The 19,211-nt window shown below is 44.5% G+C and overlaps 4 protein-coding genes across 10 annotated transcripts in view; 3 read left to right on the top strand and 1 right to left on the bottom strand.

Moving 5' to 3' along the window:
• Nucleotides 1-19,211, top strand: part of LOC143986903 (uncharacterized) — a 1,023,878-nt gene that overhangs the window by 65,278 nt on the left and 939,389 nt on the right. The gene's annotated exons all lie outside the window — the stretch shown is intronic.
• Nucleotides 1-19,211, bottom strand: part of LOC143989536 (uncharacterized) — a 297,691-nt gene that overhangs the window by 23,202 nt on the left and 255,278 nt on the right. For 2 of the 7 annotated variants that reach the window (XM_077489680.1, XM_077489682.1), the window contains exons 4-5: nt 286-409; nt 72-169 (exon numbers count right to left, since the gene is read on the bottom strand). The exons of 2 other annotated variants lie outside the window; for them this stretch is intronic. In XM_077489680.1, coding sequence (XP_077345806.1) covers nt 72-169; nt 286-409 — 222 coding nt within the window. Of the gene's footprint in view, nt 1-71; nt 170-285; nt 410-488; nt 1,168-1,191; nt 1,246-19,211 lie in introns of those variants that run through there. 3 more of the 7 variants (XM_077489685.1, XM_077489687.1, XM_077489686.1) reach the window with 3 other exon arrangements.
• LOC143989915 (uncharacterized) overlaps nt 1-19,211 on the top strand; it is an 85,590-nt gene that overhangs the window by 63,641 nt on the left and 2,738 nt on the right. The gene's annotated exons all lie outside the window — the stretch shown is intronic.
• Nucleotides 12,561-18,623, top strand: LOC143989853 (uncharacterized). The gene is made up of 6 exons (XM_077490131.1): nt 12,561-12,806; nt 14,533-14,661; nt 15,154-15,500; nt 15,617-15,714; nt 18,154-18,381; nt 18,505-18,623. The coding sequence occupies exons 1-4, from the start codon at nt 12,666-12,668 to the stop codon at nt 15,627-15,629; spliced, it is 630 nt and encodes a 209-aa protein (XP_077346257.1). The 5' UTR covers nt 12,561-12,665; the 3' UTR covers nt 15,630-15,714; nt 18,154-18,381; nt 18,505-18,623.

Here is a 19,211-nt window from a genome sequence, read left to right as displayed (position 1 = left end):
TGACATCAAAGGTAACAATGCAGATAATATACAGATCCTAATGATACTATCAATGATTGTTCCTCATCTACCTGATGATGGTGGGGGATGGTGTGACCTTCCTGTGTGGACTCCCGGGAATACAGAGGACGGGGATATCTCTCTGGTGGGTTCCCATTACTGGATCCATCTGTAGGAAACACACACACTGACTGAATACATTGTTTCTATGTGTTTATTAGATGATGGGGGATCTAGGTGGAGCCTCCGTACTGCTCTCTCCTTTACAATAAAGTCTCCTCTTACCCGGTGATGTGAGGGGCGGCTGATTGTCCATCATGACGTCCTTGTAGAGATCCTTGTGTCCTTCTAAATACTCCCACTCCTCCATGGAGAAATAGACAGTGACATCCTGACACCTTATAGGAACCTGACACACACAATGATACAGTCACCATCCAGACACATCCCTTGTCTGTTACTAGATAATGTCCCAGAATCCTCCTCACCTCTCCTCCATCATCTCTCTGGTGACTTCTAGAATCTTCTTTGTATTTCTCTATTCTATCAAGGAGGGAGGTGGAGGCAATGTGATGGTCATATGATCTCCAGACTTCACAGGAGGAAAACTCTACATCTGAACACAAATACTACAATCAAATGACATTCCCAGAATCCTCCTCACCTAATCTTCCCATTTTCCATTTTATTAAAGCCCCACTTCAGGCTGAGGTATAAATTTACCCACACAGGACCCCCACACTATGCAGGTAAAATAATTCTGGTGTCATTACAACAGTCCTGTTTTGCTTGTGAGAATGCAAAGGGTCTGTCCACATCCTAAAACTATTAAATAAAAAGAAAAGTGCCAGATGGAGGGACATTGGGAGGAGGAGCTATGAGGTCAGTGTGAAGTCATCTGATTCTTCATTCCTAGGCACTAATAAAAGTGGTATAATCTGTTAGTGTAGACTGATGAGGTGAGAAGGTGATTGATGGTAGAAGTGACACATCTCCAAAACTAAGAGAATGTTTTCCGGCCCTATAAGTGGGGGAATGTTCTGACCCTGAAGGGGTTAATCTAGGTTTCCACACTATATATGTGTGTATCATCATCTGCTGGAGATAAAAGACATCACAGTGACTATGGAGGAAGAGGACGGACATGACGGGGGGTTTACTGGGTGTAAATAGAAAATAAGATCTTATTACCTCCTCTGCTACCACTTCCAGAAATGTCTTCTCTCTACTACCTCCCGACTCACCTCTCACCCGGAACTCCCTGTCTGTACCTGACATCACTGCCTGTCTTCCATAGAGACTTCCTGTCTGGGTAGAAGTGAGATCACCACCTTGTGGAGATCAGAGGAACTACAGCCCTGAGAAACGTCTCATGGCCTTGTGCTTTGTGTGTATGTACTATATATCCTTATAGATGGGATCATCTTCACTCCCACCAAGGGGGATAGAAATAAATATATTACTGCCTATTCCAGCCTTTCTGAGCCAGGGTTGCTCCAAAGCTATTGTGGAGCCACTTATTAAGAGCTCTGAGTGTGAGCACCAAGAGAGCACGGGATTGGTGTTTGGGGAAGGAGGAGTTTTGTAATCCACTACACACGGTTTGCTGGAGCATATACTGAGATTTGGAGGAAGACGTTCTGGACATTTTGGAGACATTTATTGGTGGTGATATCATTTATTGAAGTATAAAGGAGACGTTGGATGGACTTTGATGTCACTTTATGGTTTGTCGATGAGGTGAAATATGTCAATGATTTATCACAGATGTTGTCGCATCTTTTACTTTGATGATAAGAGGACGGGATTTATGGATATAAGGGGAGGAGCTTGCTCCCTGATGGTGGCTTGCATGTGGATTTTGTGAACACAAGTGGATTTTTGAACTAAAGTGGAGACACTTTTTAAACAGCATTTTTTTCTCTTTCTTCCTGCTAATTTAGGGGAGGGGTTAATTGTTCACAGGTGTATAAAGGTAGTTATCCAAACTCCTCTAGGAGCTTGCTCCCTGATGGTGGTTTGCATGTGGATTTTGTGAAAACAAGTGGAATTTTGAACTAAAGTGGAGAGTTAATAACCAGGAGTTGTGCTTTGACTGCTTCTGCTTGATTGCTTCTGCTTGCAAGTGTTGTTTTTGGGGGTGTTTTTATTTATTTTTTACCCCTTCTTTATTTGATACATTGCTAGCAGTTTTTAAAATACCTTTTTTTCTGACACTTTTTAAACAGCATTTTTTTCTCTTTCTTCCTGCTAATTTAGGGGAGGGGTTAATTGTTCACAAGTGTATAAAGGTAGTTATCCAAACTCCTCTAGGAGCTTGCTCCCTGATGGTGGCTTGCATGTGGATTTTGTGAACACAAGTGGAGAGTTAATAACCAGGAGTTGAAAACAGGAGTTAAGACAGGAGTCTCTAACCTCTATTCTACCTCCATCCTCCCCTCCATTTTAAAGATCCCACTGCAAGGGGCAACCAGACTACTGTCCAGAAACATCAGGCTGACAGCAAGCCAGATTCACCGGAACCAGACTGTTAAACGGGGACCACCACAGCCAGGTAAGCTCACACCTCCACTCCCCCCCCCCCCCAGTTATTGTTCCAGGGACTCCGTCCGACCACCTACGGGGGTCAGGAAGGAATTTTTGCCCCACTGGCGCGTTTGGCTGCTACTGCCGGGGTTTTTTTTCGCCTTCCTCTGGAACAATCAGGAACAACCGTAGGTTAGCATTCCCCTACCTCCGGCCTCCATTCCATTTTTCACGCTATCCTAGGACGACTACTCCAGATCACAGTCAGACTTCTTTTCTGAGCGGGACCTTCACCTGAAGTAAAGGTAGCCGGAACAGCCAGCAACCGAATACAACAACTCCTTCCGCATCCATATAGGCATCCCCTGATCAACTTGCACACTAATAGCCTCAAGCACGGTGGCAAGTCTGATACCTAGCCCCTCCTCAGGATCAATACCCTGATCAGGATCATCATCTTTAGGCCCATAGTACCATCAACAGCATCCACAAACCATGTGCCACTTCAAATACTCAGCTGAAGTTCTGCAGAGACTAAGGAACATCAAAACCACATTGCCATCTTCCATACAAAAAATACTTCAAAGAGAACAACTATTAAAAACCGGACGACAAGCAACTCCCAACCACAGGAAGACATCTACTCAATCACTACAATTAGATTGCGCCTTAATTAACGCCAGGTCTGCAGTCAAACATAGACTGGAAGTACACGACTTCATCATCGAGAACAATGTAGACTGCCTCTTCATCACTGAAAGCTGGTTAACCTCTGACTGCAACACCATCCTCACCGAATTGGTGCCAGAAAACTATAGGATCCTAACCGAACACCGGATAGGGAAAAAAGGAGGAGACCTAGCAGTGATTTTAAAGCTCACCTGGATCTCACTAAACCATCATCTCAGAACTCAGTGCCTTTTATGGAAACCCTGACGCTACATCTTCAACCAACACCCCATGACACCACTCATATTCTACTGTGCTACAGACCACCGGGACCAAAGTCCAATCTTCTTTCACCCCTCACGGAATCCTTCTCAATGCATACCCTAAAATTAAAAAATTTCCTGGCACTCGGAGATTTCAACCTTTGGGCAAACGAGCCCAAAGACCCCATCGCGACTGCCTGCATCAATCAACTAGAAGAACTGGGTCTCCAGCAACTGATAAAGACTCCCACGCATGGGTCAGGACACACCCTGGACCTCATTTTCAAACAGAACATTGACATCAACATACTCGACAACATAACACTGCCTTGGACAGATCACCACGCCATCAAATTCAAAATCGCTACCAACATCACCAACGAAAAACGGAATCCTGTAACAACAACGCACTGGACCAGATCGCATAAAAAACTGTACTCCGAATCCTTCAAATCCACTCTGTCCAACAAGATAACTACAATAACCTTAAACCACTCTACGGAGGAAACACTCGACTCCCTGAACAGGGCATTGCTGCAATCAGCAGACTCGGTAGCACCAAAACGCAGGGCACTCATCAGGGAAAAAAACTCTGGATGGTTTAATAGCTCCCTCGCCGTACTAAAGCAAGAACGCAGAAGAGCGGAAAGAACATGGAGAAGAAATCCCACAGAGGAAAACCACTTTAACTACAAAGGTCTCACAGAGAATTATCGGAAAGCAATCTTCAAAGCCAAAAAGGACCACTTCTCATATACAATCTCAACGGCCGCAAACCAACCATGGGAACTGTTTAAACTAGTCAATCAATCAATGAATCCGGTGTGCCTAGAACCCCCAGAAAGTGAATCCTAGGATTACTGTGACAAACTGTCTGATTTTTTCATCGATAAAGTCAAAACCATCAGGGAAACAATTTGTCAGAAGAAAACATCCAACCTCGGCCAGCAAATACATAAAGAGGATGTCTGCACGAACATACCGCAACCGACAAAATTTTCACTGACCCCAATTACCGTAGACACCGCAAAAAACATCATTAATAAACTGCGTGACAGTACCTCACCTATTGACATCATCCCCACAAAACTACTGAAAGAATGCTCCGACATCGTGGCTCCAACCATAACCCACCTCATAAACCGTTCATTCATCGAAGGGATTGTTCCCATCATCCTCAAACAAGGCATCGTCAAACCTCTACTCAAGAAACCAAACCTGGACCCTCAGGATCCAAACAACCGTAGGCCAATTACAAGCCTCAACACCATTTCTAAGATCATGAAGAAAACTGTAGTACATCAGCTACAACTCCACCTGGTTACTCACAAACTCCTGGACCCGCTGCAATCAGGCTTCCACCCGGGTCATGGAACAGAGACAGCTCTCCTCAAGATTTGGAATGACGCCCTCGAAGCAGCAGATGACGGAGAGCCGTGTCTCCTTGTACTGCTAGACCTAAGTGCAGCGTTTGTTACAGTAGATCACAATACTCTACTCGTCCGCCTCACAGAAGTAGCCGGAGTCCAAGACATAGATCTCCAATGGTTCGCGTCCTTCCTAGGAAATCGGTCACAGACAGTGAAACTAGGAAAATTTGTCTCCGAAACTCGGGCAGTCACCTGCGGAGTCTCTCAAGGCTCTCCTTTATCACCCGTTCTCTTCAACATTTACACTCCTTCAAATCATCAGATGCTCAGATCTCTGCTTCCACTCTTACGCTGACGACACGCAACTTTATTTTTTCAGATCAATGGAAAAAAAGATCACCAACAACAACTTGAAAACTGCCTCAAATCAATAGAGGACTGGATGACCACTAACTCCCTCCAGCTGAATGAATCAAAGACAGAGCTTCTTATCTTAAACCCAAATCATAAACCCGCAACCAAAACCCCCTGGTCTCCACCAACCGTCTTTGGGCAGACTATCTCCCCAAAGACCAAAGCGAAGAGTCTCGGGGTTATTTTAGACGCACAAATGTCAATGGATGCGCAAATAGGAGCAGTAGTCAGTGGATCTCACCATCTGCTGTGCATGCTTCGCAGACTCATCCCTTTTATCCCAAAGAATGACAAAGCAGTGGTAGTTGGAACAATCATTAATTCACGACTGGACTACGCAAACTCGCTTTACATAGGATTACCACAATATCAACTTGCGCGATTACAACTGATCTAAAACACGGCGGCAAGGCTGATAACAGGAAAGAAATCCTGGGAATCCATCTCTCCTTCGCTGAGGAGCTTACATTGGCTAACCGTAAAAAATCGGATCACGTTCAAGACCCTTTGCCTCACCCACAAATGCGTGCATAGAGAACTCCGCAATACCTAATGGAGAAAAGAAATCATTACACACCAAACCGCAGTCTTCGATCAGCCAACAAAAACCTCCTCCTCGTGCCCAAAGCCCGGTATAAATCCAAGGGGGATCGGAGATTCGCTGTCCAAGGGCCTCGGCTATGGAATGCTCTACCAATCAACATCCGCCTGGAAGAAAATCACCTGGCTTTTAGGAAAAAACTCAAGACCTTCCTCTTTTAGCAGATGATCAAAGCTCGCCACAGCGTCTAGAGGCGATTCAGTTCGCATTGTGCGCTATACAAGTATTTCATTCATTCATTCATACAGAGAACACTCATTGAAAGTCATTGATAAAAAAAATAAAATAAAAAAAAGCGTACCAGACCCTTTATCCGAGCACGCAACCTGGCAGGCCGCAGGAAAAGAGGGGGGAAAAGAGAGCGGCCCCCCTCCCTCCTGAAACGTACCAGGCCACGTGCCCTCAACATTGGGAAGATGCTTTGGGGGTCTGTGACCCCTCAAAGCACCTTGTCCCCATGTTGATGTGGAGAAGGGCCTCATCCCCACAACCCTGAGCGGTGGTTGTGGGGGTCTGCGGGCTGTTTGAAATGATAAGGGGGTACAAAAGTACCCCTACCATTTCACAAAGAAAGTGTAAAAAATAGTTAAATAAGACAAACACACTTTTGAAAAATTCCTTTATTAATAACAAAAAAAATAAAAAAAAGATTCCAGCGGTGGTAATCCACTCTTGCTATCCAGCGATGGATGGATGATTATCTCTCCGGGGTCCAGCAATGGCTGATCTCATCCAGCGCAGCGAATCCATCCATCTTCTCTCTCTGACCCCCACATCAATTTTTTTTTTAATTTGACCGGGGTTCCCCTTAATATCCATACCAGACCTGAAGGGCCTGGTAATTGAATTTGGGGGACCCCCACGCTTTTTAGTTATTTATTTATTTATTTTTATCAATGACTTTCAATGAGTGTTCTCTGTATTATGGAGCCGACAATTCATAATAGCTGCGAGTGATTTTAAAGGACTTTTTTTCCTGCATAAATGACACTTTGTGCAGGGACAGTTCTAAGCATGGGAAACATGCGCCCCTTCACAGGCATACTATAGACACCCCCCAGGTACGAAATTTAAAGGAATATTAAACTTTTATGATTTCACTTTAATCATTATTAACCACTTGACCACTGGGCGCTTAAACACCCTTAATAACCAGACCAATTTTCAGATTTCGGTGCTCTGACATTTTGAATGACAATTACTCAGTCATGCAACACTGGACCTATATGAAATTTTTGTCCTTTTTTTCACACAAATAGAGCTTTCTTTTGGTGGTATTTAATCACTGCTGGGTTTTTTATTTTTTGTGCTATAAAAGAAAAAATACAGAAAATTCTGTAAAAAAAATGAATTTTTCTTCGTTTCTGTTATAAAATTTAGCAGATTAGTCATTTTTTCTTCATAAATTTTGGCCAAAATTTATACTACTACATATCGTTGGTAAAAATAAGTACAAATTGGTGGATATTATTTGGTCTTTGTGAAAGTTATAGAGTCCACAAGCTATGGTGCCAATATCTGAAAATTGATCACACCTGAAATACTGATGGCCTATTTCAATTCTTGAGACCCTAACATGCCAGAAAAGTACAAATACCCCCCAAATGACCCCTTTTTGGAAAGAAGACATTCCAAGGTATTTAGTAAAAGGCATGATGAGTTTTTTGAAGTTGTCATTTTTTCCCACAATTCTTTGAAAAATCAAGATTTTTTTTACTTTTTTTTTTCTTCACAAAATTGTCATATTATCAGTTTATTTCTCACACAGCATATGCATACCACAAATTACACCCCAAAACACATTCTGCTATTACTCCCGAGTACGGCGATACCACATGTGTGAGACTTTTACATAGTGTGGCCACATACAGAGGCCCAACATGCAGGGAGCGCCATCAGGCGTTCTGGAGCACCTAGGACAATTCTGACATTTCTCTCCTACATGTAAAAATCATCATTTATTTGCTAGAAAATTACATCGAATCCCAAAACATTACATATGTTTTTTTAGCAAACACCCTGGAGAATACAATGATGGTCGTTGCAACTTTTTATCTTGCACGGTATTTGCGCAGCAATTTTTCGAATGTTTTTTTTGGAAAAAAAAACAGTTTTGTGCTTAAAAAAAAAAAAAAACACAGTAAAGTTAGCCCAATTTTTGCATAATATGAAAGATGAAGTTACACCAAGTAAATCGATACCTAACATGTCACTCTTCAAAATTGCACAGGCTCGTGGAATGGCGCCAAACGTCGCTACTTAAAAATCCCCATAGGCGAAGATTTAATTTTTTTTTTACTGGTTATATGTTTTGAGTTACAGAGGAGTTCTAGGGCTAGAATTATTGCTCTCGCTCTAACGTTCGCAGCGATACCTCACATGTGTGGTTTGAACACCGTTTTCATATGTGGGCGGGACTTACGTATGCGTTCGCTTCTGCATGCGAGCACATGGGGACAAGGGCGTTTTAAAAAAAAAAAATGTTATTGTTCATTTTACTTTATTTATTTTAGTTTGACATTTTTTTCCCCAAAAATAAATTTTTTGATCACTTTTATTCCTATTACAAGGAATGTAAACATCCCTTGTAATAGGTATATGGCATGACAGGTCCTCTTTACAGTGAGATATGGGGTCAATAAGACCCCGCATCTCATCTCTAAGCTGGGAAGCCTGAAAAAAAAAAGATTCTGGATTTGATCGTATTGGCGAGTCAGTAGAAGTACCGGAGGGCGGCGGGAGGGGGGGGGGGGGTGTCTATGGCTGGGTATTGCAGGGTATCACCGACTATGGCTGGGTATGGCTGGGTATCTCAGAGTATGGCGTTGCAGAGTATTGCGTTGCAGAGCATTGCAGGATATTGGATGGTGTTGCAGAGTGTTGCACGGTATTGGCAGGTGTTGCAGAGCATTGCAGAGTGTTGCAGGGTATTGGTGGGTGTTGTAGAGCATTGCAGAGTGTTGCAGAGCATTGCAGAGTGTTGCACGGTATTGGCAGGTGTTGCAGAGCATTGCAGAGTGTTGCAGGGTATTGGTGGGTGTTGTAGAGCATTGCAGAGTGTTGCAGAGCATTGCAGAGTGTTGCACGGTATTGGCGGGTGTTGCAGAGCATTGCAGAGTGTTGCAGGGTATTGGTGGGTGTTGCAGAGCATTGCAGAGTGTTGCAGAGCATTGCAGAGTGTTGCACGGTATTGGCGGGTGTTGCAGAGCATTGCAGAGTGTTGCAGAGCATTGCAGGGTGTTGCAGAGCATTGCAGGGTGTTGCAGAGTATTGCAGAGTATTGCAGCGTAATGCAGGGTATTGCAGAGTATTGCAGGGTATTGCAGCGTAATGCAGAGTATTGCAGCGTAATGCAGAGTATTGCAGCGTAATGCAGGGTATTGCAGGGTATTGCAGAGTAATGCAGAGTAATGCAGAGTAATGCAGGGTATTTCAGAGTAATGCAGAGTAATGCAGGGTATTTCAGAGTAATGCAGAGTAAGGCAGGGTATTTCAAAGTAGTGCAGAGTAATGGAAGGGTATTGCAGAGTGTTTGCAGGGAATTGAGGGGTTAATTTTCGGTGAGCAGCGATGTGGGCACTGCAGATGCAGCCCACATCGCTGCTGACAACGATCTCTTCCCCCTCCGCTGTTCCGATCGGTACAGAGAGGGGGAGGGAGGAACCGGCGTCATAACATGACGCCGGTTTGTTTACAAGTGATCACTCCGTCATTCGGCGGAGCGATCACGTGGTAAACGGCCGCTATGAGCGGCCGTTTACCGTGATCCATGATGCGCCGGGTCCTGTGGACCCGGCGGTCACAGATGCTCTCGAGTGCGTGCCCCAGGGGGCGCGCGAGAGCGGCCTCCCACAGTTAAGAAGCCGTCATTCGGCTATAGGGCGGTTATTAAGTGGTTAAAATCACTGCTCCCGAAAAAACTTCAGTTTTAAAACTTTTTTTTGCATTGATCCATGTCCCCTGGGGCAGGACCCGGGTCCCCAAACACTTTTTAGGACAGTAACTTGCAGAATCTTTTCTCTCTGTCAAATCTTTTTTCTCTGTCGAATATTTTCTCTATATAATCTTGGACTAATAGAGGTAAGGTTAGGCACATTCGACCACAGGTTCTATAGACACAGATTGTTGTCAGAGTCATGTCGAATCTCCTATTCTATATCGAACTGTTGTAACAATGAAAATGAAAATAAAGCATTTATTTATGTCGGATCTTTCGTTTTTCGGGTTCTGTGCTTTCGTTATCGTTTGTCAAAACGAAAACGAAAATACCTGAAATTCGGACGAAAATGCATTCGGACAAAAACGAATGCACATGTCTAATGGAGAGTAGGTAAGCCAGCAGTTGTGGCTGCGCCCTAGGCGACTGCCTAGTTTTGACTAGCAGTATCGCCGGCTCTGGCTGCACCCTGCACAACCGCCCAGAATTGGCCCTGCAGCCGGGATATTGGGCAGCACTTGCGGGTGTCAGGGAGCCACAGCCGTAATGTGGGAGAGTTGGGATGTCTGTTGGATCTCACCAGTCAGGAGCCTTTCCTGTCATCCTACATGATCCCTTCTGAGGATTGTTCTACCCAAACAAATGTATGAAATCACCGATGCATAGGTCCCAACTGTTCCTGATTTCGAGGGACTGTCCCTGATTTGGAACAATGTCCCTCTGTCCCTCTTTCCTCCTCATTTGTCCCTCATTTTGGTCTGATCTATATAATTGTATATAAAATGCACTTTTTATCTTTCAGAAATTGTTTCCCAGAGCTAAACCTTTCATTCAATTTCTAAATTGCTGCATTTGTAAATTTTAACAGCCAGTGTAAAGAAATAGTAGTGGTAAAAAAGCACTTGCGGGTTTAACCAATCATTTTTTTGTATGATTCTCCTTTAAGGGGACGTGGCGAGGGTGTGTCTGATGCCTACATACTTTTGTTAATAGGTGTCCCGCATTCCCATCTCAAAAAGTTGGGACGTATGTTGATGAGTCCTCCTTCTATGTGAAGATAGAAGATCTGGAATCACAATGCCTTTATGGATGAAGTGGGTGACTCAGTCTATAGATTTTTTATTGTTTTACAGCTTTTGTCACATTAATTATTTTATTTATATACCAGGAAGTGCATAGTTGCCAACATTGTAAAAAAAATAATTCAGGACACTTTTTTGGCAGTAGGCAGAGTTGTATTATAATTAGGGGGCGGGGCATGCAGTTATAGGTGCGGCATAGAAAAGGGTGAAAATGCGGCGCTCGTGGTTTACGTAAAATAGTGGGCGTGGCTTACATGGGGCATGGCTCAAAGGGGTGTGGTTAGAGTCTGAGATGAATGCGGGGGGGAGAGGGAAAGGAGGTGCGTAGAGGGAAAGGAGAGACAGCAGCCCCCCGATCCTACACCACAATAGCAATATGTATTTTTCTAGAGTTTGACAATCAGCAGATAAAGATACTCCAAATACCTGGTGTTAAAGCTTCAATCATCCCGGCGCCATGATTGTTATGGTGTCAGGATGATTGAAGCGCATTATTTCTATTATTACATTGTAATATGAAATTAAATCATTCAACTCACCATAATGCAGAATCAGTGGGAGCCATGAGAGCGTCACTAGCCACGTTGCCTGCCACCAGATGCCATCAGGTGTCCCAAGTGGAGTCTGTCCTTACATCAGGTGCCCCATCAGAGGTACCTTCCTCACATCTGTGTCCATCAGCGGAGCCCCTCCTTACATCTGGTGCCCCTCTGACATCCAGACTGGCCCCGGCATCCACAGACTGGCTCCCCCATCCACAGACCGCCCCCCCATACACAGACTGGCCCCGACATACTGCACAGACTGGCCCCGACATAATGCACAGACTGGCCCCGACATACTGCACAGACGGGCCCCGACATACTGCACAGACTGGCCCTGACATACTGCACAGACTGGCCCCCACATCCACAGACTGGCCCCCACATCCACAGACTGGCCCCCACATCCAGACTGGCCCCCACATCCACAGACTGGCCCCCACATCCACAGACTAGCCCCCACATCCACAGACTGGCCCCCACATCCACAGACTGGCCCCCACATCCAGACTGGCCCCCACATACTCAGACTGGCCCCCACATACTCCACAGACTGGCCCCCACATCCACAGACTGGCCCCCACATAATGCACAGACTGGCCTCCACATCACCAGACTGGCCCCCACATCTCCAGACTGGCCCCCACATACTGCACGGACTGGCCCCGACATACTCACTGCACGGACTGGCCCAGACAGGACATATGATTTCCTGTCTTCCAAGCCGTCGTTGCCGCGCTGACTTTGAACTGTTGGCGCCGCCCACACTGCACTTTGCAGACACTGGCGGCGACGCAGCATCTGAGCTCCATTGAAGACCAGCTTCTTGTCTTCTTTAAAATGGCTTGGAGGACATTGTCTCCGCCGGCCGCAAACCTCTAGCGGCCGGCAGCGAAAAATTGTAAATTTGAATTTCCCGGGACAAGCCGAATTTCCAGGGACAAAATGAATTCGGGACAAATGTCCTAATCCCTGGAAATTCGGGACAGTTGGCAACTATGGAAGTGTTTGTACTTGGAGAGATCTCAACCACCATTCCTATGTAAACATTACATCCTTGCAATTTATGTTTAACATATTCATTATGAGTGGACTATATATATATATATATATATATTTATGCTTTTTAATATATATATTTTTTCATTTTCTTCATCAAAAAATTCAATTTAGTTGTTGAGTTATGTTTTTAACTTTGCCTTGTTATACATGGTTATAATGAGTAATTTCCTGGGGCTGCAGTTCCTCTGAACTCCACAAGATGGTGATCTTACTTCTACCCAGACAGGAAGTCTCTATGGAATACAGACAGGAAGTGATGTCAGGTACACACAGGAAGTTCCGGGTGAGAGGTGAGTCGGGAAGTAGCGAGGAGACGTTGCTGGAAGTGGCAGAAGCCGAGGTAATAAGATCTAATCTTCTATTTACACCCAGTAACCCCCCATCATGTCCGTCCTCTTCCTCCATAGTCACTGTGATGTCTTTTATCTCCAGCAGATGATGATACACACATATATAGTGTGGAAACCTAGATTAACCCCTTCAGGTGCAGAAAATTTCCCCACTTACAGGGCCGGAACATTCTCTTCATTTCAGAGATAAATTCTAGTAATATGTTCCTCTAAACAAACATCTCTGACAATAAATAGACAAGACAATGACCATCCTGACCATACATGGCCTACAAAGGACAATTATTACACTACACAGGCTGTTGGTCTCTGATGCTCCTCTCACCCACCTGCACATACTTTTCTGACCTCCATAAAGGAGAAGTCCAGCCTGAGATGGCTTGGCTGGGCTTCTCCTATGGGTTACAGGAGTGCAGGTCGTTTTGCACTCTTGTGACCTGTTTTCAGCAGAGATCGGGCTGAAGTCGGCTCTCTGGTGACATCACTGGAATCAGTCCAGGCACCGCATCATCACGACAATGAAGTCTGGATCTTCCAGGTGCCTGGACTGATGGCCATCTCAGCCTCTCAGCGAGCCACTGAGAGACTGAGACGGGCTCTCCCCGCCCCTCCACAGCTCCAGTGAGCGCGGGGGCGGAGCTGTGAGAACCGAGCCATCGCAGATGTTAGATCGATCGGTTCTCAGTGAAGAGGTGCCGGGGGACCGATGCTGCATCCACCTAGGTAAGTATGAATCTGAAAGAAAATAAATCATACTTCTCTTTTAAAGAGCTTCTGCCAGCAAGTGAAGGACACCATTTCACCGTTCTAGAAATATGTTACAGGATACAAAATAGACCAAGAGAACAAACCCCTCCCCCCTGCTGTCCTCCTACCAGCACTGAAATAAAACACACTCACCAGTAATGTGCACTACAAGGTCCAGCCCAACAGACAGCAGTCTATGGTAACAGCATGATGAGGACAAATGTTCATTCCAACATACAAGGGTCCTGCAGCTTGTCAGATAAAGATCCGGGAAGATCCAAGAAGCTCAAACAACAAAGAAATGACAGCGCGAGATCCTCATTAGAATGATGAAGTCATTTATTCCATAAAAACAAATAGTACACTTACATGTTAAAATCTTCATAATCAGCATAGATGGCAGAGGGGTTGCTATTGGAGAGAACAAAACTGACTCCTCCCCCACAGTTCTGTACTCCACCAGCAGCGTCCTCCTGCTATCCAATCCCATCCCTTCTCTTACTGCAGAGAGTGACAGTGACATCACTCCGATCAGTCAGCAGGCTGCCGGAGATTGGAGCCTTGCAGCCGGAGTTCTGGCAATTATCCTGATTAGCCAACAACTCCGACCAAAAGTCAGCAAGTTCCCCTTCCTGGACACCATGATGACCTGACATTGTCCTCACAGCACTGCCTCAGAGCAAACAAGTCAAAGGAAGGATCGTATTTATCATTCCTTGTCTGCAGATATAAAACCAATCATATCCAGCTCAGAAACTAAACAAAACCAACAGAGAAAAGGGAATATCTGATCCAGCAGCCAAGAGGGTCCCGCACCTCAAAAATGTAGCAAACAGTCCAAACTAAATGTCTTCCCATGGGGGAGTAGTTGTTAAATGTACAGCAACCCTCCTATTACCCCCTCACATCAACATCCTATTATTGTGTGACCAACACCATCCAAATAATTCTTACTTTCATTTCCCAAAGTTATCCGTCTACAAAGAGACCTGTATAGATCAAATGACGCCACCAATGAGGATGGAGGAGGACCGGAGTCACATGACTGAGAAGATACTAAACCTCACCCTGGAGATCATCTACCTGCTGACTGGAGAGGTGAGGAGGATTCTGGGGGGTCACATGACATCACTCTTATCTCTATTAATAAAACACAGACCTGACCGGAGAGGTGAGGAGGATTCTGGGGGGTCACATGACATCACTCTTATCTCTATTAATAAAACACAGACCTGACCGGAGAGGTGAGGAGGATTCTGGGAGGTCACATGACATCACTCTTATCTCCATTAATAAAACACAGACCTGACCGGAGAGGTGAGGAGGATTCTGGGAGGTCACATGACATCACTCTTATCTCTATTAATAAAACACAGACCTGACTGGAGAGGTGAGGAGGATTCTGGGAGGTCACATGACATCACTCTTATCTCTTAATAAAACACAGACCTGACCGGAGAGAGGTGAGGAGGATTCTGGGCGGTCATATGACATCACTCTTATCTCTATTAATAAAACACAGACCTGACCGGAGAGGTGAGGAGGATTCTGGGATTCTAACATGATATTCCTATTGGTTCCTCAATACAGAGATTTCCTCTTGTGAAGTCAGGTGATCATATGACCATCACAGTGCCTCCATGTGACTCCCTAAAACCTGAGAGACACAACATGGAGAAGATTCTAGAAGTCACCAAGAAGATGATGGAGCTGCTGACAGGAGAGGTGAGGAGGATTCTGGGAATTCTGGGACATTATCCAGTAACAGACAAGGGATGTGTCTGGATGGTGACTGTATCATTGTGTGTGTCAGGTTCCTATAAGGTGTCAGGATGTCACTGTCTATTTCTCCATGGAGGAGTGGGAGTATTTAGAAGGACACAAGGATCTCTACAAGGACGTCATGATGGACAATCAGCCGCCCCTCACATCACCGGGTAAGAGGAGACTTTATTGTAAAGGAGAGAGCAGTACGGAGGCTCCACCTAGATCCCCCATCATCTGATAAACACATAGAAACAATGTATTCAGTCAGTGTGTGTGTTTCCTACAGATGGATCCAGTAATGGGAACCCACCAGAGAGATGTCCCCGTCCTCTGTATTCCCGGGATTCCACACAGGAAGGTCACACCATCCCCCACCATCATCAGGTAGATGAGGAACAATCACTGATAGTATCATTAGGATCTGTACATTATCTGCATTGTTACCATTGATGCCATTTTTATTATATATTCAGAGTGAGAAAAAACTGGGCATATAGCTCAGAACAACCAAGAGGAAACAACCTCAAAGAGATGAATTTCCAATTGGTTCAGTGGGAACAGGGACTATTACGGTATCAGAAAATATTGTGAAACAATCGTTAAAACACAATTACATTTTATTATAATTTGATCCATATAACAGATAATACAAAAACATTGCTGTAGCAGAACCACATTATTAAATCCAATCACAGGACCCAATTGGTTCAAGTTCTAAACAATTAAATGTTTTACGGAGATACAGAGATGACGCATAAATCCGACCGGTTTCGCGGTACTAAGAACACCGCTTCCTCAGGGAACGTCACTTTTATAAATCTAGTATGAAAAATATATATATGAGTATACAATAATATCATACAAATATCAGAAAGTTTTTTACAGAAAAAAGAGATAACAGTAACAGCAGTAGTGAATAGACAATACATCAACATTACATTAGAAAAAACAGTGTTGGATCATAACTCACCCCTGGAGCTCCCAACCCACAGCACACGAGCGACCTACTTCGAGACACCCTCAGAACAGGGTGCCCCCCCTAAGGGCGGACACGGGGGGCAAGGTGGAGAGACTCTGAACAGCGCATACAAGGACTGGAAAAATAATAATGATGCAATGGTCCATTTAGATGGTGTTCAATAGAGAGGGATAAGTATATCAGAGACCATGGGCTGGTAAGATAGAGCAGTATAAAAGAATGAGTAAAGAGATGGATAGATAAGATCTCTCATGTTAACAAAAGGCACCCAGTGAGCCATGGTCAATAAAAGCAGTGTGCACCTCAGAGGATTATTATTGTTTAAGCGGAAGACATACCCCAAATACATTGGATAGTTAGATCAAATATTTCTATGATGTCACCAAATTTTCTATAAGGGATGTCCATAATTTCAATTACAGATTTTTCCTGGTTCAGAATAAAGGGTAAGCATAGTTAGTCAATGACCAAGCATTTAAACGGACCAGGAGAAGAAATGCATGTAGCTGAAACATATATAGAGTCAGAATGAAGGGACAATACCTGAAGCTCAGAGGTCCTACGCATTGCTCGTCTCCACACAGGCAGCGCTCTGAAGATTCAAATCTCGAGCGCGCCATTTAAACCCCCAACCCGGAAGTGTTCAGGGCACAGTGGTGTGCTCCTTAATCCTGTCCCCGCATCACGGCGCATGCGCGGATGTACTCGTGCGCACGAGTACATCCGCGCATGCGCCGTGATGCGGGGACAGGATTAAGGAGCACACCACTGTGCCCTGAACACTTCCGGGTTGGGGGTTTAAATGGCTTGGTCATTGACTAACTATGCTTACCCTTTATTCTGAACCAGGAAAAATCTGTAATTGAAATTCTGGACATCCCTTATAGAAAATTTGGTGACATCATAGAAATATTTGATCTAACTATCCAATGTATTTGGGGTATGTCTTCCGCTTAAACAATAATAATCCTCTGAGGTGCACACTGCTTTTATTGACCATGGCTCACTGGGTGCCTTTTGTTAACATGAGAGATCTTATCTATCCATCTCTTTACTCATTCTTTTATACTGCTCTATCTTACCAGCCCATGGTCTCTGATATACTTATCCCTCTCTATTGAACACCATCTAAATGGACCATTGCATCATTATTATTTTTCCAGTCCTTGTATGCGCTGTTCAGAGTCTCTCCACCTTGCCCCCCGTGTCCGCCCTTAGGGGGGGCACCCTGTTCTGAGGGTGTCTCGAAGTAGGTCGCTCGTGTGCTGTGGGTTGGGAGCTCCAGGGGTGAGTTATGATCCAACACTGTTTTTTCTAATGTAATGTTGATGTATTGTCTATTCACTACTGCTGTTACTGTTATCTCTTTTTTCTGTAAAAAACTTTCTGATATTTGTATGATATTATTGTATACTCATATATATATTTTTCATACTAGATTTATAAAAGTGACGTTCCCTGAGGAAGCGGTGTTCTTAGTACCGCGAAACCGGTCGGATTTATGCGTCATCTCTGTATCTCCGTAAAACATTTAATTGTTTAGAACTTGAACCAATTGGGTCCTGTGATTGGATTTAATAATGTGGTTCTGCTACAGCAATGTTTTTGTATTATCTGTTATATGGATCAAATTATAATAAAATGTAATTGTGTTTTAACGATTGTTTCACAATATTTTCTGATACCGTAATAGTCCCTGTTCCCACTGAACCAATTGGAAATTCATCTCTTTGAGGTTGTTTCCTCTTGGTTGTTCTGAGCTATATGCCCAGTTTTTTCTTATATACGTATTGGGATGATGGTATCCTATTGATTTTGGAGGCCTTTTGACTAAATATATTCAGAGTGGAAACCTGAGAGATTCTAAAGTTGAAGTTAAAGAAGAGATAAAAGAGGAGGATGATGAGGATGGGGTGATGGAGAAGTCAAAGTTTCTAAAAGAACACAAAGATCTGTACCAGGACACCATGGTGGAGTCATCCAGCTACAGAAACCCACCAGAGAGATGTCCCCGTCCTCTGTATTCCCGGGATTCCACACAGGGAGACCTCACCATCCCTCAATATTGCAAGGTTGGTGGGACAGAGCTTATAAAACACAGACTCATGTAGACAATGTGTGTATTTTGTATGTGATGTCACAATAATAAATCTTCTATCTTACAGATGATATTCTCTCTCATTTTCTTGGTTTAGAGTGGAGATCCAATGGATATAGAATTTGAGGTGAAATCAGAAGAAGAAGAGAGGTATGTGAGGGATGATCAGCAGTCTATGGAGGAGGATGGAATAACGGGGACATTTATAGAGGAGGGCACTCCTACAGAGATCAGCACAGGTGGGTCATTAACACTAAATACATTCCTCCACCCATACTGCTCACTGATTGGTCCAGAGTAGGGCGGGGACTGGATGATATCAGCCTGTAATCCTTTGATCACTTTCCATTAGTACAGTCTCACCTGTGCAGAGGAAGAGTTGAGCTGGCCTATGATCAGGGAGTGGGGATTTCCTACTGTAACAGCTTTCGTTTGAATTGCTGGGTTCCCGGTGCCGCTCACCATCACACAGTCCCGCCTCCTCACCGCTCACATCACACAGTCCCGCCTATTCACCCAGTGCCTCCCGACATTGGACCGATGTTCTGTCTATCAAATTTGCCGGGCGAGGAGGCTGGGACTGTGTGAGATCAGCGGTGCTGGGTGAGGAGGCAGGCTGTATGTGACGGTGAGCAGCGAGGAGGCGGGACTGTGTGATGGTGAGCGGCAACGGGAACCCAGCAATTCCAATGAAAGCTGTTAAATTGGGCAATCCCCGCTCTCTGATGATAGGCCAGCTTGACTCTTCCTCTCCTCTCTTCCCCTGGCTAGTACAACAGCTCCTGTTCAACCTCCGCCTGCTGG

Source organism: Lithobates pipiens, unplaced genomic scaffold (genome assembly GCF_037356315.1).
Source record: "Lithobates pipiens isolate NorthernLeopardFrog02 unplaced genomic scaffold, aLitPip1_a1.2 Scaffold_18, whole genome shotgun sequence".
NCBI lineage: Eukaryota > Metazoa > Chordata > Amphibia > Anura > Ranidae > Lithobates > Lithobates pipiens.
The sequence above is the reverse complement of the archived record's forward strand: the minus strand, read 5'-3'. Positions and strand labels throughout refer to the sequence as shown.